The 25138-nt window shown below is 42.0% G+C and overlaps 1 protein-coding gene across 10 annotated transcripts in view; it reads left to right on the forward strand.

The window, feature by feature from the left end:
* Window positions 1-24587, forward strand: part of CREB5 (cAMP responsive element binding protein 5) — a 256642-nt gene extending 232055 nt beyond the window's left edge. For all 10 annotated transcript variants that reach the window (XM_050708802.1, XM_035556391.2, XM_050708803.1 and 7 more), the window contains 4 exons: window positions 10217-10540; window positions 15837-16064; window positions 16743-16851; window positions 17831-24587. In XM_050708802.1, the coding sequence (XP_050564759.1) occupies window positions 10217-10540; window positions 15837-16064; window positions 16743-16851; window positions 17831-17994 (825 nt within the window). In that variant the 3' untranslated portion in view covers window positions 17995-24587. The remainder of the gene's footprint in view (window positions 1-10216; window positions 10541-15836; window positions 16065-16742; window positions 16852-17830) is intronic.
* The last annotated feature ends 551 nt before the right edge of the window (window positions 24588-25138 follow it).

Below are 25138 nucleotides of genomic sequence, written 5' to 3' on the forward strand. Positions count from 1 at the left end.
GGCCTGGTTTCCTTCACTGCACCTCTTCTATAAACTTTGCAGTGAGCAAGCTGGAAAAGCTTCCTCTTTCTAAAAGCCCCTCTCTTCCTAAAGCAGTGAGAAGCGCGAGGTGCCGAGAAGTGCAGTCACTGAGGAGACTGAAACGCGAATGAGATCACAGCACTATGATCTTGTTCGGAACATGACATTTTTTTTTTCTAGTGCATATGTCAAATGAATCAGACAATGGTGGTGTCAGGAAGATGGATAATGCTGTCTGCAAGGCTGGCAGAGGAGACAGGAAGATGTGTTAAGCACCAAAACAAGGCGGTATTTATGCCTTTCTCCCACGCTCATTAGAAGTACACAAGAAATATTAAAAAAGGAAGGTAGGGCAGCAGCAGGAGCAGCCTGACATGCTTTTCAAAAGACTCAGTTCTGCTGGGAAGGACGGTGAGCAGGGACAGGTAACCAGTCTGCAGGGACCCTGCCCTGTGAGCACATGTTGTCCCTCTGCTCCTGGCCACCGCTTCTGGCAGGTGGCTGGTGTGTAGGAAGGTGGCCGGGTCCCTGGGGATTCTCACTGGGGAACAAACACCCACAGTGCCACAGTCAAGCGAGGCAGGATGCTCTCTGTACCTGTCGCTCAGTGCAGGAAAGGAAATCCTGCTCCTGTGTCAGCCACCGCAGCTGTGGGTCTAGCCAGGCCCCTGACCTGTGGATATTTGTTCTTTGTCCTGTGGTACGTGCTGCAGGACAGCCCAGTGCAGCTGTCCAGAAATGGCAGGATGAGTCAATGGCTTACCCAGCAGACAGCATCCTTCCCTTCCCTGGGGATGGCTGTTTTCTGGTTTGCTCTGACACATCGCCGTGAAAAGCACTAGTGCCAAAGAATAAGCATACTGTGCAGAAGAGAGTGAGCAGCTGGAATACTGCATTTTAGTAAGTCAGTGCATGTCCTCTGAGCCATGGTAAGAGTGTTGGGATGCATTCCTAGCCCCTTCCAACACAAAGTGGAGCCTACATAAACCACTGTCGCGGTTTCTTTTTCCCAAAGAAAAAGAGTATTTCTGGGTTTGGTTCTTTTTGTTTCTCATTTCACACTGTAACTATCATAAAGTGTTAAAAAACCTCAAGGAACTTCTAGAGTAGCTAGCTGGGAGAGGGTTGAGATCTTGCTGTTCCTGGAGCCTCAGGTATCCTTGAAATACAATGCGCCTGACCCCAGATCCCCCTGTCTGAAAGCAGCTGATACATGTCAGGCGGTGAAAAACAAGGCAGCAACTTGAGCTGCGTATGGATGAAGGGGGACGGCGTGCAAGTGGAGGACAAATGGGGCACGATGGATGCAGCAGCCTGATGGGAGAAGTCAGGGGGAAGACTAATGGAAAAGGTGGGAGGGCGTGCACGACCTTGCAAGGTGGTGTGAAAGGACAGTACGTATCAACATTGATATGCTGAATGCTGAATATTTATGATATCCTGGCAGATAACTGTCAGCGTAGATTATTTTATTACAGGCAAAACTGACACAAAATGAACGTGTTCACACTCTTCACAGTTTGTATCTATGTACCACATGTGATACACGAGCACTCAAAATTAAAAAGTCACTAATGACTAGGTTGTCTTAGGCAGATAATTGAAAACTGCTGAATTAAAAAGTTTTAGTGTTTTTTTTTTTTTTTTTTGCGGGGGGGAGGGTGTCAAATGCTGGTATTCAGCTTTATGAACGTGTGAAATAACCCATAAGAATATTCTCATTTTATATGTCTCTGTACTGTACCTTAAATTCTAGTCTTCAGAAAAAAAAATCCATGAATGCTTGAAAAATATTTCAGGAATCACTCAGATTTAGAAATGAAGGGGGAAAATAACTTCACCTGAACCTACGTGGCGATGAGACAAAGTCTAATTACCTGCATTGAATTCTCCAGTCAGGCCAATAGGGTAATGAACATCAATACTCTTTCACAAAGAGCCCTGGGATCCCTAACGGCTGTAAGTGGTCAGGGCTTTGGTTTTACATTTCAGAGTCTGGTTGGTATAATCTTGAAACAAAATCTGCAGATCAGATCGTAGCCTATACACAGTCAATGGATTTGTGTGAGTGTGTGTGTGTGTACGCCCTTGAGCACTGCACATCTGGGATGAAATCAAAGCACTTTTAACTGCACATGTATCCCATTTCTGGCTTGCTAGTAGCCCTTTAAATGTGCTGGGTTTAATCCAGGAAAAACGAGTATTCAAAATCACACCAGTGAAGGAAAAAAAATGAACAGCAACAACAAAAAGCCCAAGTTTTATATACTTGGATGGCATTTTTCTTTGAATATGAATGACTTAATCATAATCAGCCCAAGTGAGAGGTGGGCGATGAAAGTTCAGAAATCTTCAGACAGAGAAAGACTTTGAACCGGCCTTTCTCATGTCCTTGGTGTATATATTATGCTTGTGAGAGGGAAAAAGAAAGAAAGCAGCTTGCATCTTCTGTAAGAAACTGAAGTCACTCTTTAAGGGGTCTGGAGGCTTCAGAGCAGTATTCAGCTGAGAGAAATTTGTACGGTGCTAATCCAGTCTGATCTTTGAGTACAGATTAAAATACTCAAACCTACAGCATTGTTCCCAATGTTAAAAAGTGCTCTGATTTGAGGCTTTGCTACGTATCTGGCTTGTATAGTCAAATCCCAACCTTCCTCTGAATTCAATTCCCACTTTTCTCATTTAATACATTCAGAAGTGTTCATTATGTGCTCAAGAAAGTTATATATAGCAATACGAGCACTGTGCAAGCACTTCCTGCTTTCATTGTACTAGAAGATGGGAACGTGGTTTTAGAAACCTGGTTACAGCCTTTGCTTGCCAGAGCAAGGAAGACCTGAGCTCCAGCCCCTTGTCAGAGTCTTCTTAAGTATTTCATGTCCAACATGAAGAGAGTTTGCTGTCTCTCAGCTCTGGAGTAGGCTGTAATATGGGCATTAAAGGACACATCTGGAAAATGTGCACTGCAGGTTCAGGTTTCCTCAAGCCCAAATTTTGCCACTTCTTTGCAGGGTGCAATACTGAACACTTTTATTGCCACTTCCTTTCCTTTCCTTTCCTTTCCTTTCCTTTCCTTTCCTTTCCTTTCCTTTCCTTTCCTTTCCGTTCCGTTCCGTTCCGTTCCGTTCCGTTCCGTTCCTTTTTTATTTTTCTTTCCCTTTTTCTTTTTCTTTTCCTTTTTTCTTTTCCTTTTTCTTTTCCTTTTCCTTTTCCTTTTTTCTTTTTCCTTTTTTATCTGTGTTTTCCACAGGTGATAAGCTGGCAGGCATGATATGGGAATATACCAGTGATAAATCTGGCAGAGTAACTAAGCAAAAGACTGTCTATTTGGAGAATGAGGATGGAGATTAGATATGTGCCTGCCCACTGACTGCAGGCACAAGCAATTAATCCCCAAAGTGTCAGGCATTTTGCTGTCAGAAACCTGCCTCTCCAGGGGTAGGTAGCTGCTAAGTAGCAGCTTCGCTTTTGGACTCTGGCACATAGAGGGGAAATGAGACAGAAGCTGGTTGTATTTTTTGGATCCTTTTATTGGTATTGTATGTTGAAATTATATGACACTATTTGCCAGTAATAAATCATTTCGCTGTCTGTTGTGTGATTACATAATTAAATATCCCTTGTCAAGGATACAAATGCAGGGATTGACTTAGACTTTGTGGGAATTAGGGGTTTGATTTTTTGAACTTTACATTTCCTGACTCCTGTGCAAATCAAACCCAGTTGTTTAATACTGCATTGAGAAATGATTCATGCAAGAAACAGTATAGAGAGAGAAGCACAAACCATATTTTCAGTGTATTTTCTGTCTTGCTTATAATTTGTTTGCTCAGTACAATGCATGTAGAATAGGCACAGAGAATTTAGTATTTTTCTACTCGTCATCCTGAAAAAAGGTGGTACATTGTGCAAGGATAATGATGTTTGTGTCCTTGATAAGGTGCTTTGAGATGAAGAGAAGGAAATTGCTAGATGGGGATGGGATGTGAACTCACTTGTGCTTTCTGCTCTTCCTGGAGTTGCCATTCTCAATGACATGCTATCACCGGAAGATGGCAGTTCTGGCCAAGTTCCCTTGGGCCACCCTGGCTGCCACCTGCATTGTATAATTTAAGACTGGCACTAGTCCGGAAAGGTGTCACTTGTCTTGATGTCCCTGGGAAGCCAGGCTTCTCCGTGCCCTGAGTTTGGAGATGCTGCAGCAGCTATTACAGCTGACCCGTCCTTGCGCAGCATGGTGTCTATTAGTTTTATTGTTGGTTTGATTGTTTGCAGTTGATTCTCACTGCTTTCTGCTGAAGTTCAATTCAGTTTGTATTTGGAAGGACAAGGGAGCAAATTTGTTGTTTTTATTAGAAACTAAGCTCTACTGAAGGCTTGATGACGATCCATTGTTAGTGGTGTTACAAAATCTGACTAAGTGGGCAAGAAAGCACAAAGGAAAGGAAAAGTATAATTCAGATTTGCCAAACAGCCTGAGAATAATTAGAAGATTAGCAGTTTGGCACTGTTTATGGGCAAGTTGTGAATTAAATTCATCCCCCTTTTCACTTTACATTAGTGCGTGTCACTTTGGTTCTGGATTTCACATCCTTCGCACACCTCTCACTCTTCCTGCAGTCAATATACAGGACTGTCTTTTATTGCGTGAGAAATGAAAGAGCAAACGTTTAATGTGGCATTGGAGACTTTCTAATCGCCAGCCTCTGAAATGTGGTCATAAGTATCTGCAGTTCACTTACTGGGTGGAGATGAATCACCTCCAATTTGCTTTTATGAATGCGAGTGGAACACTTGCAAACAGTGGTTTCTGTTACTGACACTGAAATGCTTGTAAGCAGCCAGCTATAAAAGACCAAAGTGGCATTTGTGCTTAAGTTCTCTCACCACCATCACACTGAGGAAAGGATTGAATTCAGTGTGATGCATTGCCGTACACTGAGTGATGCTCTGTTCTTGGCTTTAGCTGCCACCAGCTCAACTCCATGTATTCATCTTGGGTTTGCTGTTTGGATGAGAACTAGTGTAAAAAGATTTGACCATCAAAGATGAGAAAGCAATATTGGTGCCACTGAAGTCAATGGGATGCTTGCCATGAAGTTTGGCTAAGCAAGATTTTCACCTTGTGGTTGTTACCTATTTGCATATATCTGGGGATGTTTGATGTCAATGTTCTTCTGATTTTCCATCTCGCTCTAGTCTCTTCTAACCCCTGCGTGGAATTTATTACATCCCTGTGTAATAGGGACTAGAATCCCAGTCACTAGTACAAGAAAATATCTTTGAGATCACATTCCATCTGCCTGCAGGAACCTGATAAAATCTCCTGATAAGAATATACCAGACATTAAGCTGATACTACAGCTGGTCTTGTCCCTTCTCTACTTCAGTGGGATTTGGGCAAGCAGACCAGGAAGGGAAGAAAGACTTTAATGAGCACAGCAATGCATACTTATTCAGAAAAGCTCAATCCCATTCAAAATCAGGGCTCCATGTCTGTCCCAACCTAAAATTCATCTGGATGACATAATAGCTTATTGTCTGATACAGCCACAGACCACTCAGGTAGTAACATCTGTAAAATTGTAGGGGATGTTTTCATTTCTCCACAAAGGAATAAATGGGAGGAAGTTGTATTTTATTTTCACGTATATATTATGGCATATAATATAATATTTATAGCCTGTTAAACTGTAAATATAACATGTTATAAATATTGCAAATATTTATATAAATATGAAACCCCCAAAATGATTTGAGTTTTTAGTTGTGGGAAAAGCAACCTCCAAAATGACGGTTTTAATTATCTTTTTTTTTTTTTTTTCCTTCTAATAAACGGAAAAAATCCCAGTGATTTTTCACTAGCAACTTCTGAGAAAGAAAAGTGGGACAAAAAACAAGAACACCCTGAAATACATGTCACGATGAAGAAATATTACAAAACGAAACAATCTTGAACTGCAGAAGTGTTCAGGGAGCTGATATTCTTTTTCATTCATGATCTGAAATGCTTGCAGTCCATTTTTGGCAGACAGCAAATAAATTGTGGTCTATGTTGATACAGAGAGAGACATCAGGCAATTCACTACTCTATAATGTCAGGCTTAAGATGGAAGAAACACTTTCAGAACCAACTGTTTCCCAAAAACAATATTCCAGGTACAATTATAGCTTATTTGAGATGTTAACTTATATGATATCCAGTGGGGTGGCTTCAAAGTAGATGTGTCAGTTAAGTGCATAACCATGAGCAATAACACAGGGAACACAATACACGTACCTGTGGAGCAATAATATCCATTGTTTCTGTTTCCTCCTAAACATCAAACACGAGAGTTTATGTGCTTCTGGCTTCCTGTAGGATCAAAAGGGAGTTTTCTTTATTTACTCGATCAGAGGCAAAGCAGACTGTGCTCTGTCAAATGGTTTCTCATCTCATCTGCGTCAGCGGCTGCCATGAATGGAAATGCCATGATGGAGTGGAAATCAGCTGTAACTGATGTTGGCTGATGTGTCAGTTTGATCGAATAATAATTAAAAAAAATCAGTAAGGGCCAAAAGATTGATAAGATGAGTACCTGCATTTCTTGTTGGCTTGAGTGGGATCTCCAGGTTGGGGGAAATTTTTTTTTAAATTGTACTATAAAAAGAATGAACTTGGGGACTGGTCTCCAAGAATCATTGTCAGTGAGGTTAGCAGAAATTTTGTTTTTTGGTGAGAACAGCTCTGAGTGGTGAGTCCTCTGTTTTGACCTCATTTGGGGAGCTGCTGAGTGCCCCCAGGCTCTGGTGTGGTCAATGACACAGTTCCTGAAAACCTGAATGACCGCAGGATTGGGTCCTTGGTTATAATTTCATTCTAGATTTGATTTGCTAGTGAAGTCAGTGCAGTAAGCTCAATTTTGATGCCATCTCATTTTATTTGACACTAAAATAAAGCAGCTGTTTGCAATTAACACACATAAAAAGAACAATAACAAAAATGCAGCCTCCCTTCCAGCTCTACACATACACAATGCAAAGAGTTCACCAAGTTCTGGTGATTTTTTCCCCCCTGTGCTCTAAACTAAAACATCAAAACCAATTGATCTCACTGAAGACTGAATGAAAAAAAAAAAGTTTATAGTTCCCCAAATGTGTCTGATTGGCAGTGGTAACTTGTTAATGAAAGATAAATGCTGCCCTGGGTGCATGAGCATGCTGGGCTCTTGCTGCTGCAGAGCTGATCTAAGCACGAAGTTAAAGAGATGCGAGGGCCGGGCGATTGCTGCTGCTGCGTTGGGATGGGATGAGGTAGATAGCTGGTTTCTTACCAGGACTCGGCTCCAGGGCAGCTGGCCCACCCTCCCATTGGGAACAGTGAACAAGGAGCTTGTAAAATACACAGACCAAATGGAAATGACCCCTATTGACTGAAACCAGCTGCACGTCAGACCTCTTGCTGTCTCTCTTGATTTGCTATCTCAAATAAATGGATGTGGTAGAAGGGGCTATGGAAAGAAAACAAAATAATTTATTCTCCTTGAAGTCATGCCACACTAATAAGCCACAGTTTTTACAGCTGAAAAAAAATAAAAATGTTTATTCGCACATTAAGTTTTTCCCTCATTTTTTTTTCTTTTTTTTCTTTTTTGTTTTTTGGCTTTGAAACTCTGCAGTTTAGAATACAACTTGCTGCAGTTCAGTTCCAGAGCTTTTTTGACAAATATAGCATTGATAGATTTTTGTTAGGTATTCATTGTTCATAAAACTGCTGTCTAATGACAGCTTAGTTTTGCATTGTGATTCAGAAAACAAAGTTACGATAGCTTTTGAGCTTTTGTTGGTGATTTGGTTTAGAGCTGTGTGGTGGCTCAGCCCCATGGAAAAGGTTTTAACCAGTTTAAAAGAAGAATGATGTGCAGACTGACTCAGTTGATTCATGTGGTGTTTTCTGTATTTTTCTGAATACACTCCTGGCTAACACCGGTTACTCTGAGCATTGTAAAGAACTGCTTGCAATTACCAGGGTAGCACTTGAACTCAGAAATGTTAAGGATGACAGCTGCTCAAGTCCTCCATTTTATACCCAGGACAGGTTACTGCTGTTGATGTCAGATCGAGCTCATTTTGGACTTTAGAAGTAAATACTCAGCAGCAGGGTAAGAGGTATTTAACCTTGCTGCTATGGTTGCCTCGATCTCTGTTTGAGAAGATTGTCAGGTTGTGACATGTGCCATAGCGTGGTAATAATTTGATAGGCTTTCTGTGAGGAAACTTCTTAAAGTCAGCAGTCTAGTTTTCCTTAATACACACTGAGGCATGGATATGTCTTACAAAACTATCTTTTCTTTTTCAGTCTTCTTCAGCCAATTGATCATTAGTGAAATAAGCTACCAAACTTGAATTAATGGATCTATTAGTATGCCTCACTGGAATGACCTTCATAAAGTCTGCAAAAATGTATGGGATACAAAAATTATGGGATTATATTTTGAATTGATCCTGTTACTTTTTTTCCTTCTAAAACCTTTTCTCTGATATTTTCATTTTCTTTCCTTTTTGTTGTTGTTGTTGTTGTTAAGAATTTGTTTCTTCCTCACCCACAGGTGCACAAGTAGAACAGGGTAGCGGCTTTGAACGTAGGATCCTCTACCCATGGCCTTGCAGGGGTATTGCACAGACAGATGCTATTTCAATATAAAGTAGATTGAAATTCTTGTATATAGGTTATGAGTGTTCTGCCAGGTTCATTTTGCTTTAAAGATGAAACCAAAATGCAATTTGATCTGGTCATTGCTCCTCCAACTGGCAAGACTTAGCCACATGGGCTGTAGGATTTTCTGACTGTCATCTGTGACCCACAGCACTTGCTATAGGGAAAGGCACACCTCTGTTTCTCATACTGTAGAAGGCATCTCTTACTGATGAGCTGTCTGCTCTTCATTATATTGTCTGGCTGGATAATGAATTATGAGCTATTTCATGGGTTATTCAGATCATGCTAGTCTGGCATCAAGTAATACTGTGAACCTCCTTCCTTCCATTTTCTTCCTACCATTTTCTGCTGACTAATTGTTTGGACTGGTGAGAGTGAAGCAAGTGCATGTTGACTTCTTCAAAGTGAAAAGAAGTCTTGGGTAACTGCCTGGAAAGAATGAGCTACATTCAGCAAGACACAGAATTATGGATGTGAAGGAGGTTTCTACAGACTTGAAAGAAGCCCTTCTTTTAGCTGACACCTATCAGGCACTAACTTTGGCACACTCCCCTAAAACACGGGTGATTTCAGTAATCTGAAGGGTAGGGCTACATCAGCAAGGTGGCTGTATTCCAGTATAATTCACAGCTTTGGGATGGCTGTGCAAATGTGCTGAAAAAGAACCTTTTTTTTTCTCTGTATTTCAGCTATCTATCACTCTGGTACACAACGGCTCTATCCTGCAGTTCGAAACCTACCAGACATCCCCGTTGCCCTTCGGTGGTGTTTTGGTAAAAGTGAAAGAATCCCACCAGTATTAAGGAGAGCATTGCCCTAGGCAGGGCTCCAGGGCCCAGGCCAGTACAAAACACAAGGAGAACAGGGGTTCGCATGCAATAATGCAACAGACTTTTGACCCTTCCAGCACAGAAAGTGGATCAGGTTGAGACCACCCTTACTATTTTCTTGTCTTTCTGATTTAAAACAACAACAGCAAAAACAACCAAGCAGATTGGGTGCTAATACAACTGTAGAGCACTTTGAACTTGAATCGGAAAAACACTTGTCAGTGCAATGTATTTATCAATGTTTATTAAAATAAAATCTGTAGTAACAAGGAGAGGGGAACTATGTATCAGACTTTGTTTCACCTTTATTTTCATCAGACCATTCTACTGAAAGAATACAAGCTTGGTGAAGCTAAAGCTTCTAAGCTGGCCAAACAGAGGAGAATGAAAGCCAGTTATTTCTCTTCAGCAGCACAGTAGGAAAAGTGCAACTGTTAAGTTTCAATTCAGATGTTTACATCTGTACATATTTACAGTGGAAAACTAGATTACAGCACAAGAATATGTTCATTCTCAAACTGAAATAAGATGCTTTTCATCAAGGGAACAGGAAAAAAAAATCTCAAAACACAAGAGAATGGACTGTTTACACAATAGCAGAAATCATCTTCTGAATGCTCAGAACTTTGTGCATAAATGTTGAATTTTCTTCCTTGCTCTCTTCCAGAGATTGAAGGCAGCACTGACTCATCACCCTGCCGCCATGTCGAACGGGAATATGAATACCATGGGCCACATGATGGAAATGATGAGCTCGCGGCAGGACCAGACACCACACCATCATATGCACTCACATCCTCATCAGCACCAGACACTGCCACCTCATCACTCCTACCCACACCAGCACCAGCATCCAGCACACCATCCTCATCCTCAGCCTCATCACCAGCAGAACCATCCCCACCACCACTCCCACTCGCACCTTCACGCACACCCGGCACATCACCAGACCTCGCCGCACCCACCCCTGCACTCGGGCGGACAAGCACAGGTAGACCTTCATGCCATGCTGCATCACTGAGTTTTGCTGTTATGTGGAGTTAAAGCCTGCTGCCTCTATTGTTTCTTCTTGTACGCATGTCTTATTAGATACTAGCCCCTCTGGCTGCTCATAAGTGCCTGCTACCGGTGGCAGGGAAGCACTGTTCAGAAAACAGAGTGAAGCAACAACTTGCTCTGGTGCTTAATTTTCTAGATATTTCTAATATTTTACTTAATAAGGAGCTACATGGGTTTTCTGTGCTCTAATCTCTGAAAATTGTCATGCATCCTTTTATGGATGAAGTATATTAAAGATTAATGTATTATATATGTTGCTTAATGTGCTTGAACCTAAACTTCTCGGGCTAAGATTTAAAGAGCTGTATGTGTTCCATCTACAGAAATGCATAGCACAATATTTAGTGAAGTAAACTGGCCCTGCATATGCATACTCAAAGTAAGGAGTGTGTGTGTGTGGTATGTAAAGAAATAACCTCACTCAACTCAGTGACATTTATTTCCTGTCAAGACTGGAGATGATAGATTGTTTTAAGGTAAGATACACTGGCTTAGAGGAAAAGAAAAAGGGTTCCAGATCTTGTGAAGGGGATGGCAGCCCCCAGCTGTAGAATATGAGGGCAAGCCAGGATTAGGTAAGAGTGCAGGCAATAGTTAGTGGATATTGTGTCAGGAGAAAGAGACAATGAATCCAGTCCAAGGAGAGAGATTTAAATCAGGAGGGGAAATCTGAATTGGATTCAGATGATAAGAACTCAGTGAAGGTCTCCATTGAATGAGATGGAGGTCTCTGTTTTTAGACCAGGTATATTGGCTTCAGCAATTTGGGAAATTCAATATCTGAATTGAATGCTTCTTGAACTAATAAACTAGTGAGCAAGGACTTCAGTGAGCAATTTTTAAGAGGAATTCTACTAATATCTTAAGTTTCTGCATCAAGGAGATCGAACAAGAAAAACAGAACTCAGTGGCTAGTGACTGTAATGTGTCAGGTCTGGGGAGCAAATTTAAGGAGGACAAGTAGGTAGTGCACAGAATGAGGACAAAGAGCCAGCCATAAGAAGTTCAGCCTGTGAAGTATTGTGTTGCTTGCAAATACCTTTCAGACAAGCTCTTAGAAAACATTAAAGAAAATGAGAGGATTTGGCTGACATCCCAGTGTCCCACAACATTAACTATTTACTAACATCTAGCTTTATTATTGCAGAGGCTGCAAGCACATGGGATTTCCCTAAAGCATTTGCTAATGTAAAATGAATTGTCAGCTTTAGAGAAACAGTCTAAATAAGAGAGTGGCAGACTCCCCTGTGAGAAGATGTCCAGAGCTTTCCTAAGTTTAGTTCAGTTTTTTACTTTGTGAATTCAATTATTTTCCCATCTGTTAATGAGTTATTTTCCTTGGAGTTGTTTAAAAACTCCAATAAAAACACATTATCTCATAACAGTGAAACCAAAAGTAAGCTGACGGCTGTCTAGGAGACCCATGAGAGAGTAAGGTGAAGTTGTGCTTAGCACTTCGTGCGTGCAGTAGAGGAAGTCACTCAACCTCTCTGAGGCTTTTAAAATGAGAGTAATAGCAGTGACACCTCACCAAGGAGCTGGGAGGGTAAACATTTTAATGCATGTGGTGGAGTCAGATACCACAGTGTGGGGCACCACTGCTAAAACACCATATTTTCACTTATAGCAGCTAAGGAGAAAACAAACCTCCCAGTTTTGAGAATAAGACATCAGCCAATGAGCCAATGTGCTACAGCTGCCTTTCCTTCTTAATGTACGTGTTGCTGAAGCCAGTTTTGAGTCGTTTTGGTTAGAACAGCCTAGGTTCCTTGTGCTTTGCATTCCCTGTTAGCTAGGTACCCCCAAAAGACTTGCAGGCAGACACCAGGGCAGGTGGACTGACTGGCAGCCACAAAGCTATGCCAGATGCATCCTGGCGCCACGGAGTCTCTGGAGCAAGGCCCACACTGTAACTCGAGCTTTGCAGGGCACAGAGTGTCACTGGAGGCAATGGGCCCCACCAGGGATCAAGGAGGTCTTCACCTTGACTGTAGGTGTAAGTGTCACCAAACGGCTGTGAGCAGAGGGCGATGGCTGATGAGGCTGAGTAGGACTCCTAGGATCATCTGCTTCCTTGCTGCAAGTCCGCTCCCATGGTGCAAAGACAATCATGATTTCTGAACAGATGCATTAATGGGGAGAGTAGAAGGGTTTGCTGCAACAGGGAGACTCAATAAACACATGGTTATTACTTTTTTAAGCTCATCCATAGTCTTCATGGCATTGGCCACTTTGGGGGTCGGATTGCTCCAGAAGACATTAATTTAATGGTGCATTTTACTAATTATTAATCTCCTTATTCTTCTAAGCCAGATTCTTTGGTTCCAAGCTGCCTGCCAAAAGGCAGTATGGTCCACGTTGCTGTGGGCCATATGCTCCCGTGTCACAACTTCTGTTATTTTACACCACACTCTTCTGTAATGTCAGCATTCATTTCATGCATTTAACATACCATTTCGGTACACGGGGAGCCCAATGCTTTGCTAGAATGAGTGAATGGGTATTAATTTTACAGTAAGTTGCAAAGAACAGAGAGGAACATTAGATCAAGGAAAAAAGTAGAAACTTCTTTCTAATAGGTATTGTTCTGAGAAAGATCTATTTTACCAAGTTGTAGTACCTCAACTACTATAATCGTTGTTGTGTTGGTCCCATTAATGTTTCTTTGTATCAGACTTACCAGAGTGATAGCTTAAGCAGAGTAGAGGTTTGGATGTTGCTTCATTTTATTACCTGTCCTACATTTGTCTTGATTATGGATATATGATAGGCATTCTATAAAAGAAAATTAACCTTAATTTTAATATACGTTCATTTTATTCTTACCTGAGCATGCATGTCCACAGGCAGGGTGGGGAAGTCCTGCTAGAGAATGATGCTTAGACAATTACTAAGATATATCCTAACAGATTTCAGGGATAAGAGCTATCTAGTAAGATTCAGTTAATTGTCCCACGTGACATTATTAGTGATGTAATGCTAGCCTTTCTAATTAATATCTGACAGAGATGGAGAGAAGATTTTGTTGTTCTGAAAATACATGCTGACTGCCCAAACATTGACTGGTACCTTCTGAAAACAAACCGACTCGCTACTTATACAGGAGAAAATGACCATAAGGAGAAAGAAAAAAAAAATATCTATAGTCACTTTTTGCTGTCTGTGTAGCGGACAGGGAGAGTTAAGAAACAAGACTTTTTAATGCTAGATGAGAAAGGAGAGAAATGGGATAAGGAAAGCTCTTGGTGTCCAGAAACATAAATAACAGATCTTTGAAGTCTGGAAAGGTGTTGTATGTGAGAAAATGAAAGCCCTTTGATGCTCTTTTGACATTAAAAGGGATCTCTGAGGCCTCTGCACTCAGACATATTGCTAAAGAGGTGGTGTGCTTGGCCCCAGTGGACAGGGAGCAGCTGGCATCCCTCAGCGGTGATCTCCTGCGAGCAGCTGGGGCATCATGGCAGGGAAGGGAGCAGGCGACTGCAGTGCAGGGACAATCCCAGTGTGGGCAGAAGACTGGAGACTTTACCTGCAAACATAAGGACTTAATACTCACTGAAATTTTAAGAATCAGGCAGAAAGCGTGGGGTGGCTAATTTATTTTTAGAAGCTTTTTAAAATTTTATTTTTTTTTCTGCTCCTGCAAGGGAGATTCCCTGACTGTGCAACTGAAAGCTGAGAATAAATCTGGCTTCATGCAAAGAGCATTATCAGATGCACGGAATAATTACACCTAAAATTGCCACTGTAATTGACACAAGTCAGCTGGGGGAGGGAATAAACAGTTTTTTGAAGAGGGCACTTCACAGTTTGTGGAGAGATTCTAGACAGAAAAGCGACCTTGCAAGACGATAGTATCATTTCAATTGAGACAGACAGATGTGTTAGGCAAACACATGTTAATTGCTGCAGTTGAAATTCAGAACTCAGCCTGACAAAGCACTGAGTATGTCCACTCCCTATACTCAAAAGGAAGCACCTTGGAGGTCTGGGCCTTTGCCAGAACAACAGCATTAATTTTGAGTCAACAATTTGGGTTTCCAGACTGTTCCAGACTCTGCTGGAGCAGCAGTGGCATGAGCAGCACCAGCGTCTCCAGCTGTGCACCAGCAATCCGACCTGAGCCCCGAGCAAAATCCAGAGCCCAGGGTCCCATGGCCTGGGCACCATGGCAAGGCAGGAAAGCAGTCCAAAAGCTGGTGACTCCCCAGCACCATTTGCTTCAGAAACACCGAGCGTTAAGTCTGAGACTCATTCCTGACTGGGATGCAGACATGTATTCCACCCACGGGGAGTCAGAGCTCAGACTGTCGGCCACTGGCCCCATCATGTGCCTCTTCTGTAAGGGCATGGGCCAGTTGCTCTCAGCAGCAGGACTGATAATTTCCTCCACTTGAAAAAGCATAAACACATATTTTTCATATTTTCATAGCAGAGGGGCTAGGAGTGTTTTTTCATGTCTGCTGTCAAATAAATAATAAAATAATAAAAAGGAGTATAGCATCAAAAAGAGCGCAAATGGAAATGGCTGAGAAGGGGGATATAGCAGTACCTCCATGTAGTGCAGGGATACCAGCCACCCTTCAAAACCCAAGTTTGAATTTAGCTCCCTAAATCCTTTCTTCTGATTCCATCTCACGGACAGCAAGGTCTCGTGACTCCACCATCCACTCCTGTAGCTTCCAGAGTGCCTTCAGACATGGAAAACGTTTGTAGCTCCCATCCCTAGAGGTTTTGAAGTATGAGAATGGAGGTGGAAGAGCATGTGAAATAAAAATGTCCCAAAATTTTGGAAGCAATTATCAAAAAAGAAAAAAAAAAGAAAAAAGAAAAAGAAAAGAGAGACAGAAATAAGGCCCCTACAGTCTTCTGCTTTGATTAAAAGAGTTGCTGAGAGAAACTTGACATTTCAGCTTTGAAATAGGTGGTGGCAGAGAAAGTACCTAAGTGAAACGTTTTTAATAACTAACCGTAAGGGGAAAAATATTTTCTCTGCTAATATTCAGAGAATCATTTCAAAAAATCTCCCCTTTGACCAGTGCAACTCATTGCCAGCAGCTAACAGCGGTGGCATCTGGCGGCGTCTTTCAAGGCATGCCTTTCCCAGCCCTTGCCAGGAAGCCTGCCGTCCCACCAGCTGCACGCAGGAGATGCCTCTCCTCCCTCCAGCATCCCTCCCTCCACCTCTCCCCACACCTCAGCACCGTGTCCGACTTCTCCCCCGCCAGGTTTCGCCAGCGGCGCAGCAGATGCAGCCCACGCAGACGATACAGCAGCCGCAGCCCACCGGAGGCCGCCGGAGGAGGGTGGTGGATGAAGACCCAGATGAGAGGAGGCGGAAATTTCTGGAGAGGAACCGAGCCGCTGCCACACGCTGCAGACAGAAGAGGAAGGTCTGGGTGATGTCACTGGAAAAGAAAGCAGAAGAACTCACCCAGACAAACATGCAGCTTCAGGTGCGAGCTACTGTCTGCGCCCCCGAGGACACAGAGGCCCTCTTTGTGCTCGGCGCTACCCCGGCATGGCCGGCGCAGCGCGGGGCTGCAGGCACAATCAGAGTAGGTTAACGGAGGTGTCTGTGCTTCAATTAGGAGAATAATTTCATTTCAGCAGGATAAGCCAGGAAAAAGCTGTCTTGGGACTTTGAAGCCTTCACTAGACAGAGTTGTATTTATTTTCTTGTCACTGTTTTTTTTTTCTTTTTTTTTTTTTTTTTTTTAAGTGCCATTAACTCAGCTGTAAAAGACTTCTTCAGAGCAGGGCACGTAGCTAAGCCCTAACTCCAAGCCAGTGAGATGGGAGAGTAAATAGATGGGAAGAGGATGGATGTAACTATGACATAGTCCTGTGCACAAGGATTGGGAATGGTGCCCTTCTTATGGTGGGCACAGAAGTTAGTTCACGTCAGCTTATGGCATCAAGTCTGGAAGCCAAGCTGCCCTCAGAAGATGTTATAAAATATTGTCAAGGACAAACATTACCATAAACCCAGCTACAGGCACTGAGTACGTCAGTGCCAGTTTTGCCCCGTTCTTACAAAGTTGTAGAGTAGTTTCTGTGTTCTGGGATTTAAACTTTGCATGACAGCACATTTTAAGCTTTGTGGCAAACCCAACTCTCTATTTCTTTTCTAGAATGAGGTCTCCATGCTGAAAAATGAGGTAGCACAGCTGAAACAGTTGTTGTTAACGCATAAAGACTGTCCGATAACAGCCATGCAGAAAGAATCACAAGGATATCTAAGTAAGTAGCTGGTATGTTTGCACTGTCTCCACACCACCCGCAGGAAAACACAGTTTCTAGTTCTTCCCTCCAGAACCCCTTCTTGGCCTTATATTATCACTTGAGCCTCTCTTCTCAAACATCATCCGAGCTGTCCCATCTCCTGCCCCTATTTAACCAGCCCTGCTTAAAAACCAAAAAGCCATGGTTTGCATCCAGCACAGCACCGCTGGTCCCCCCCCGTCCCTCCACCCTGCACGGCGATGCACATGGATGGACGCTGGCTCCCATGCGGAGGATCCCCGTTGAACTCAGAGCTCCAGACCTGCAAGAGTCCTCCTGGGCACAGCGCTGCCAGCACATTAAAATAACTCTCCAAAGGAAGGTTGTAAAGGAAAGCATTACAGCCCCCTCCAGCGAAAATGGTACTGTGCTCTGACAGTGGCGCAGACCAGGCTCGGCGCAGGTTTTCAAGGTTTGTTCTTTTTTGACTCTTAACTTGTGTATTTATTTTTTTTTAATCACGTCTAATGGAAACATTGAATTGATTATGTCTAGCTGATGCATTTTACAAGTATGGTAATTTATGGACAAATTCTTTGCGCGGCTCAGAAGAGCCTTGGGGTTAACATTTTCTAGATTGCAACATTTTCTTAAAATAGAGCCCTTTTCTATCTCCTCTGCATCACTACACATCTGGCTCTTTAACAGTACTCAAAGAAAAAATACAGAATTGCATTACATGCCTATCAACTGTTGCTTGAATTAGATTTTCTGTGATGCAGTGCACTGCACTGCAATTTTGATTTCTGATGGAGTGAATAAAGCATTTAAGCATCCCAACACCGGTTTTATAAATCTTAAGATACCGGAATTTTATCCTGGTGTTGGCTTCAGAGTCATTAAGGTACTGGAGTTTTTCCAAGGTCCCGGCTCCTGAAGCCAGGTGAATATCAGCTGGTTGAATGTGTGTTGTCTCTGTCCCTCACACCCTGCCCAGGTCCCGAGAGCAGTCCTCCTGCGAGCCCAGTCCCAGCGTGCTCCCAGCAGCAAGTCATCCAGCACAACACCATCACGACCTCCTCCTCTGTCAGCGACGTTGTGGGAAGCTCCACTCTCACCCAGCTTGCCAGCCACAGAACAGACATCAACCCAATCCTTTAAGACTGGTTGATCAGAAACTGCTAGGGGAGTGTGGAAGCATATCAAAGCGTCCTCTGTGCTAAGGACATTTTTGACCGTAACTCAAGCCTGGAAGATTCCTCAGTTCTTGAAAGACTCTGGCTTTCATTTTTATAGTTATTAAAATGTCTTTTATACTTAGTTACATAAAAGGGAGTTATGCAATTAATATGCTATCAGCTTGAGAAATGCTTTGGTGCTTTCTCCAGTTTTTTTGGTACCAGTTACTTGTTTATAAACCTAACTGTCTATGTACATAGTCACGTTTCCTTCTCACCAATCTAGCCTGAAGCCTCAGAAATACGGAGTTGTGTTAAACCGCAGCTTGTTAGCCAACGTGAGGCATGAAAAGTATTAAACAGAGTCATATGTAGGTAACTAGGAGTAATTAGGCTATAAATATAGAGAGAGGGCATCTGCTGACAGCATCATAAAAAATGAGTTAGCGTTGTGCTATCACCAGAACCCTGTCTTGTATTCAGAGCCTCTTTCAACACAGTTACGTAGTTATGTGGCTATCAGAACAAAACCAAGCCCAAATACTGTGCCCTTTTGTCCAGCTTTCCTCCCCAGCTCTCTCTCCCATCCTGCCCTGTTTGTCTTTCCGTTATTCTCACATCTTCCTCCTCCCTTCCCAAGCCCTCTGTCCTTCTCTTCACCAAACTTTTTCCTGCTTTTTTTTTTCACTCCAAGACATCCTCACTTCCCTCTCTTCCCCCTCTCCCCCCCGGAGAACAGTGATGAACAAGCAAAAACTTCAAGCCCCCAAAAAACCGCCGGCGAGGCTGTTGCTTTCACTAGCTCTTCACCCACAGCTGGGCTGCGCCAAGCATTTCTGTTTTAAAAAATAGAAATGCTCCTGATTTAGTGCTTTTAATAAACAGGGAAAGGCGAAAGCAGTGCAGTCGCAGGTGAAGCAGGATTGAGAGCCAGCTGTGTTGACGCTAGGAGCCGTGTAAGCTGCTGAGGTAAATGGCTGTGGCACAGTGCAGGCATAGCAAGTAACACCTGAGAATTACAGCAGGGGTTTTTTTTGCACTGCCAGTCATTAACATAGCAAATCTGTGTAGTATATAATAATTCAGGAAAGTTCTGTTCCCTAACCTGCTTACATTGTTCTAGCACCAAAAGCTAACAGCCTCAGATTTCATGGGCTATAAATGAAAAATAAATCAGTGTAACCATTCTGACCAGTTGGAAAAATGCCATTTTTAATTACCAGGGAAAGTCCTGCTCTCTGCAGGCATCCCTTTAGATGTACATGGACTTGTCCTGAGCTGGCAGACATCAGTGGAGCTTCACTGACTTTAATGGCACTTATGCCAGTTTATAGCGGGTAAGGAATTGTCTCATAATGACGCTAAAATTTTTTTTTATAAAGCACGCAGCCACTAAGAAGTGCTGCAAGAATGACAAATTCCACTGCACTCGCTGGATAAAATTCAGTCCTGCAAAGAGGGTCTGTAAAGGGGCTTTATGCCACAATTAAGGGTTTTGTTTGGACTATGCGCCTGCCCCTCAGCACAACGGATTTGCATCCCAGAGTAGTAGCAGTGATTGATGGGAAAATCAGAGGGAGATGATGCCAGTTAATTATGCTGCCTTTCAATATCCTGGGACCTGGTTTTGCTCTCAGGGCTGGCAGCGGCAACACCTCCTTCGTCTGCCCCGGGGAGCGGGAGCGGGCTCTGAGTTGGCGATGAGCGTTCAAACATTTCAAACTGCATCTTTAATAGCAAAAGCTAATTCATGCTATTCCTGGCAAATGTTCCAATCCTGAACACGCTTTGTTCTGAAGCGAGGTTCTTGTCCTCAGCCGCTGTTTCTTGGGTTTGAGAGGAGTTGTGGGTTTTATGTAGCAGGCTGACTCTTCTCCGTGTGGGAAGGAGAGCTCAACTAGTGAAGTGGGAGGCACTGTCAGGAGCAGGGCCCTCGTGGAAGGAAAGGCAAAATTCTGAGGATCATATGTTTCTGAATTAGTTCTTCTCTTGGTATCTAACTTTTTATCAGTATTCTTGAACAGCTCTCTTTCCATTTATGCAAACACATTCAAAAGAAGATTTTTAATGTACAGTATAAATCTTGACTTGATTATATAGTCTAAGAACCAAAAAAAAAAGTTACGAAAAAATACAAATGTAAAGGATTTTCTATTATATTTTAGACAAACGTATACTTTTAAAGTGTTTTAAATACTGAATCTATAATTTTTTTTAACCTCCAGTTGTAATAGCTAAATGGTCTTGCTTCATCATGGCTCCCAAAGGAACTTTTCTCAAATATGCAGTTGAGCAAAATGTTCCAGCTGAGTATCCACGATGTAAAAACAACAAAATAAGCCTTTCCCCTGTGTCTGAATTTCATCATTCACTGTGAAAAATAACATGCCATCACAGGGTTAATTTAAAAACTTTCCCTCTATATGGGTAGCACTTAAATACATTAAAAAGTAAAAATCAAAGTTGTTGATAATATTAGAATACCCAGTTGAGCTACACTGCACTAGAATTACAGTTTAGCTTCATTTTATTCAGTCTCCTCAATTAAAATATTTAGCTGTTAAACTGAAAGCCTCTACATTAAAAAGGGAAAAAAAAAGGAAAAAAAAAGGAAAAAAAAAGAAAAATACAAAAACCTTGCCTAAGTTTTGTTAAATTCAGCAACTTGACAGTTTGACTGATGTGTATTATATATAGCTCAATTATTTCTTTTTTTAATGCTAACTAGGCAAGCCAACCACACATGTTGGCCTAAATGTGTAATTACAATGAAATGTCTCCTCTCTATACTATTGGCCTTTAGGTATAATCATTGCTAGTGATGTGGAAATAAGTAAAGGATGAAAAGCTATTTGCTATTGCTTCTTGTAACTCTGTCGCAGGTTCACAGGCCAAGACAACATGCAGCATATTTATATTAGCTCTATCGGTAAAAGGACCAACCCTGCCAGGCACCTTATATCGCTCACCAGATTCACTTCCACGTGAAAATACTCTTGTTTTCCAGGGGAGGGGTCTTGCAGCCTTTCCTCAAGCCGCCGGTCCGGCCGTGCACCGAGCAAAGGCTGCAGGAGAAGCTCCTGCCCCGCGGCCCCCCGGGACCGGCCTTCTGCGGGCGCTGGTGGAAGCGGCCTGCTTCCGAGCACGTCACTCGCCATGCACTTACCGCGCTCTTTCGTTCGAGGAGAAATCCTACTTTTTCACCAGCTGCTACTGGAGGCTGACACGCTTTTCTCTCAAGTCCAGCCCGTTGGTGGGCTCTGTGCCCCGTCCCACCGCCGCTGGACTTCTTGCAGAGCTTCCCCAGCCAGCTTTGCTCAGCACTGCCAGGGCTTTGCCAGGCACTGCCAGGGCTTTGCCAGGAGGAAGCCTCCCCATGTCACAGATACTCCTCCAGAGGGCATCTCTCGTTGCGTGACAGCCGAAGTATGTTGGAAATCTCAGCCACGGACAATTGCAATACTTGTATCAGAAAGGAACTATGCTGTGATCCGGCTCCTTCTCCCCCAGCCCCTTCCCCAGGTCAACTTATGCAAGCCATATTCATAACACTGCCTGTGGGAGACAAGTAGTTTGTGTGCTATCATGGTGTGTTTTATAAGGACGATGAGGATGATTTGTGGAGAATTTCGTGCTGTTTGAAGTTAATTCCTGCTACAAAGCTAAATGTATGCTGCCCATGTTCTGAATAGTGGAAAGTCAATGGTTCAGTGCCTCAGTGCGTGTGGATTTCGTGTGTTAACTGACTCCGTCCTGTTAACTAACAAGCCAGCTATAACTGTTGTTAAATGCCCAACTTTTGAGGATTCATATTTTTTTAAGCAACAATATTTAGTGTTTAAAACTAGCCTTTTAGTTTAGGCAAAATGTGCTTTTTAGCAGCTAATACCTTTTTTTAAAAAAAAGCGTATAGAGTGAATTTATGAAAATTCATGAGGACCAAAGCAATTTTAAAACAGGAATCTATTAATTTAGTAATCACATAGAATTTTATAAAGTATTTATTAATAAATGTTATTTTAACACATTCCATTTGAACAGTATTCTTGTACAGAATCTGTTTCTTTTTTGTTTTGTTTTTTTGTTTGTTTGTTTTTGTTTTTTTTTAAAGTTACAATATTAGTTTTGCAATAAACTACTCTAGGTGTGTGCGCATCTTTGCATCTTTATCCTTCAGGGTCTCAAGCAGAAATCATCCATCTAAGATGGAAAAGTTTGCTGAGGTCAGTTGTACAGAAATTCCTAGATTTAAATGTTTTCCTTAAAGCAGCATCTGCTTTTTTTTTTTTTTTCTTAGTAACAACAAAGCAAATAATGAACCTTTAGTTGTTTCCTTTGTATTGGAAAATGTGCTCTCTCATTTTAGAAAGCATGGGTCAACATATAACTGGAAAGCCTGTCTTTTTTTTCTCCTTTTTTTTTTTTTTAGGCTGATTACATACATCACCACAGAAGATCTAACCCCATCGTTGTTTCTTTTCTAATATCACATAGTGAGTTGCACTATACTGCCTTATCATTGCCTCTTCTGTCCTCTTACTAAGCAGTGTTCCTTAGACGTAGACCATTGAAACTCCATTATACATCAGATAAAATTACTGGAGGGGGAAGAAGAAAAAAAGATTGATCTATAGACATAAAAACTAAACTGTGCCTATAAAACAAAACCAGTTACAACTAATTAGTATCTTACTTCTACGTTTCAATTATTTATATTATTTTAAAATTGCACTTTAGCTCTCACTCTCTTTCTTGCTCTCCCTTGTTGAATCATTTATAATTCTCTTGTAAAACATTTGCACCAGATACATTTATATGCTTTCACTGGTGGCATATCTACAACTTGTCTCTCACACCTGCCCAAACGGAGAAGCTGAGAACAGCCAGTCTGCAGTGTGACTTAGACTTTACACCCTCTTCATGATAGCATATAAATGTTTTATTATGCAAAGTGTATGAGGCAGCATCTAAGCTACATTTATAATCTCTCATCCTGAGAACCAAAGTGTCCTGTATAGTGTAAGGTCAGGAGACTGGCTCTGTCGTGCATGATAATGCACTTTGACTGTTGTCCAACCCACAGTAGCTGCGAAGCTGCAGTGATAACAGTGGCCATACTATGTATTAGAAGTTTAAATCAATAAAATATGTTGCCTTATAACTTGACTAGGGACAGCACCTTTAAAAAATAAAAAAGAAAGAAAGAAAAAAGAAAGAAAAGAGACTAAAAACTTCTAAGGACAAACAAGAGCAATAAAATTTCAAGCGATCAGAACACCAAAAATATATATATATATATCACTTTTTCATCATCTGAAATAATCATGTTATTGCAAAGACAAAAGAGACTGTTTACATCAGTAACCTCTTTTTTTTCAGAGCTTCCAGTTATCTCAGTTTAATCAGTGGCTTTAGACTAGAGCTAAATTGCTTACTGTTACTGGCTTTCCATAGCTTTCAGAACTACTTTATAGCAAACATTAAAACTCTGCGAGGCCAAAAATGTTAGTGTTCACACACACTCACAAAAAAGATTGATTCTCTAAATGGAAATGTGATCCTTTCCCAGGCTCTCCTTGGAGTGGAATCAATAATTGCAGCCAGCTATATTTAGACTGATGTGTAATACCTGGTATTCAGGATATCCAGTTCTATATTTATGCAAAATAAATGCTACTTATGCTAAGTTTCCCTGGGTGGAACTCTTCCCGACCCCCCCATAACGGCATGCCAGCTCATGTTGTAAGACTATTAGACCCAAATCTCTTTTTGACTAAAATCTGCGCAACAGCCTTCTGAATGAAGACTGGAAACTCATTCTGCCTGTACAGCAACTGCAGCAGTGTCAGGAAACAAGAGAGGGGGGGCTGATAGGGCATCTGGAGGGAAATGTTTTCCTTGCTGGAATCTAGGAAATTCCAGGTACGTTTTTCCCCCCACCCCTAGGAGCTTAGGTTGCAAAGAGATCCCTGTCAGAGACAACCTTTGCCATGCTTCCAAAAGACAAAATATTTTGCATGAGAGGTGTGCTCACTCTTCAGAATAAGAATAATCACCACTGAGAGTTTTGCCAAGGACTTTATAATCTGGACCCGAGTGTTTCCCAGGCCATGTTCGTGAGCTCTGTACTTTTCTCTGTAACAGCTCATTTTAAACACTGGGTAGCAATCATCCACGAAAGTTGCTTCTTTGGAATATTGTCATTGTCCTGGTTTTAAGGAACTTTTAGCACTGCTTGGAGTAAGCCTAAACTATCGAAGTTTATATATAAATATATATATATTATATTAAAAAAGGTGCTGTCACAGTAAGTTTTGGGCTTGAGGTTGTTTGTATTGTATGCAAAGGTTTTGTGTTTGTTTGTCTGTTTGTTTTATTCTGTAAAGCAACCACCTTCCTTACTGGAGGGAGATAATTTTTTTTTTTTTTGGTACATAAGTGTAAATACTTGCTGCAGCATTTAATATGTTTAATTTTATGTTAAGCTTTTTGTTGCATTGTGAACCCATTATTGTTGCAAATGGACAATGAGTTCATTGAGACTGTTCAACTAGGTCAGATTTTTACATCTCTTTCTAGCTAGAAGAGACAGGATTTTTGTGCATTTGTACAAATGTTAATAATATCACCGCAATTCCAATATAATAAAGCACTCAAATACAAATAATTCCAGTAGTTTGGCTGTGTCTATACCCCAGACATTTTACCGCACAGATAACTCCTGCAAGCTGCTCATCCATGATTTCTTTTCTTAGATGGTATCTGGTGGCTCGTATCTACTTTGTGCTTGGCTGGCCGCGTCCGGACCTGAAATCCCTCATCTCCCCCAAAATTGGTGGAGAAGAGCCCATGGTGCTGGGCAGAGGCCTGTGTGACTGCAGGACCGAGCCGACCTTGCAGACCACCCCTGCACGGGGCCACCATGTGCCCACCAAGGAGACCCGGTGCTCCGCAGGAGAGAGGTCTGCAAAGGTCTTCCAAGCGTGGAGGCCGCGAAGCCTCAAACAAAAAGGCTTACGTGGTGGATCCTAACCCGGGGCCTCCGCGTAAGGATGAGACAAGCTGTTATTTTACTTTTCCTTGCAGCTGGAGTGTGCTTATATCAAAATACACTCTATGCTTGTTAT

Source organism: Cygnus atratus, chromosome 2 (genome assembly GCF_013377495.2).
Source record: "Cygnus atratus isolate AKBS03 ecotype Queensland, Australia chromosome 2, CAtr_DNAZoo_HiC_assembly, whole genome shotgun sequence".
NCBI classification, from domain to species: domain Eukaryota; kingdom Metazoa; phylum Chordata; class Aves; order Anseriformes; family Anatidae; genus Cygnus; species Cygnus atratus.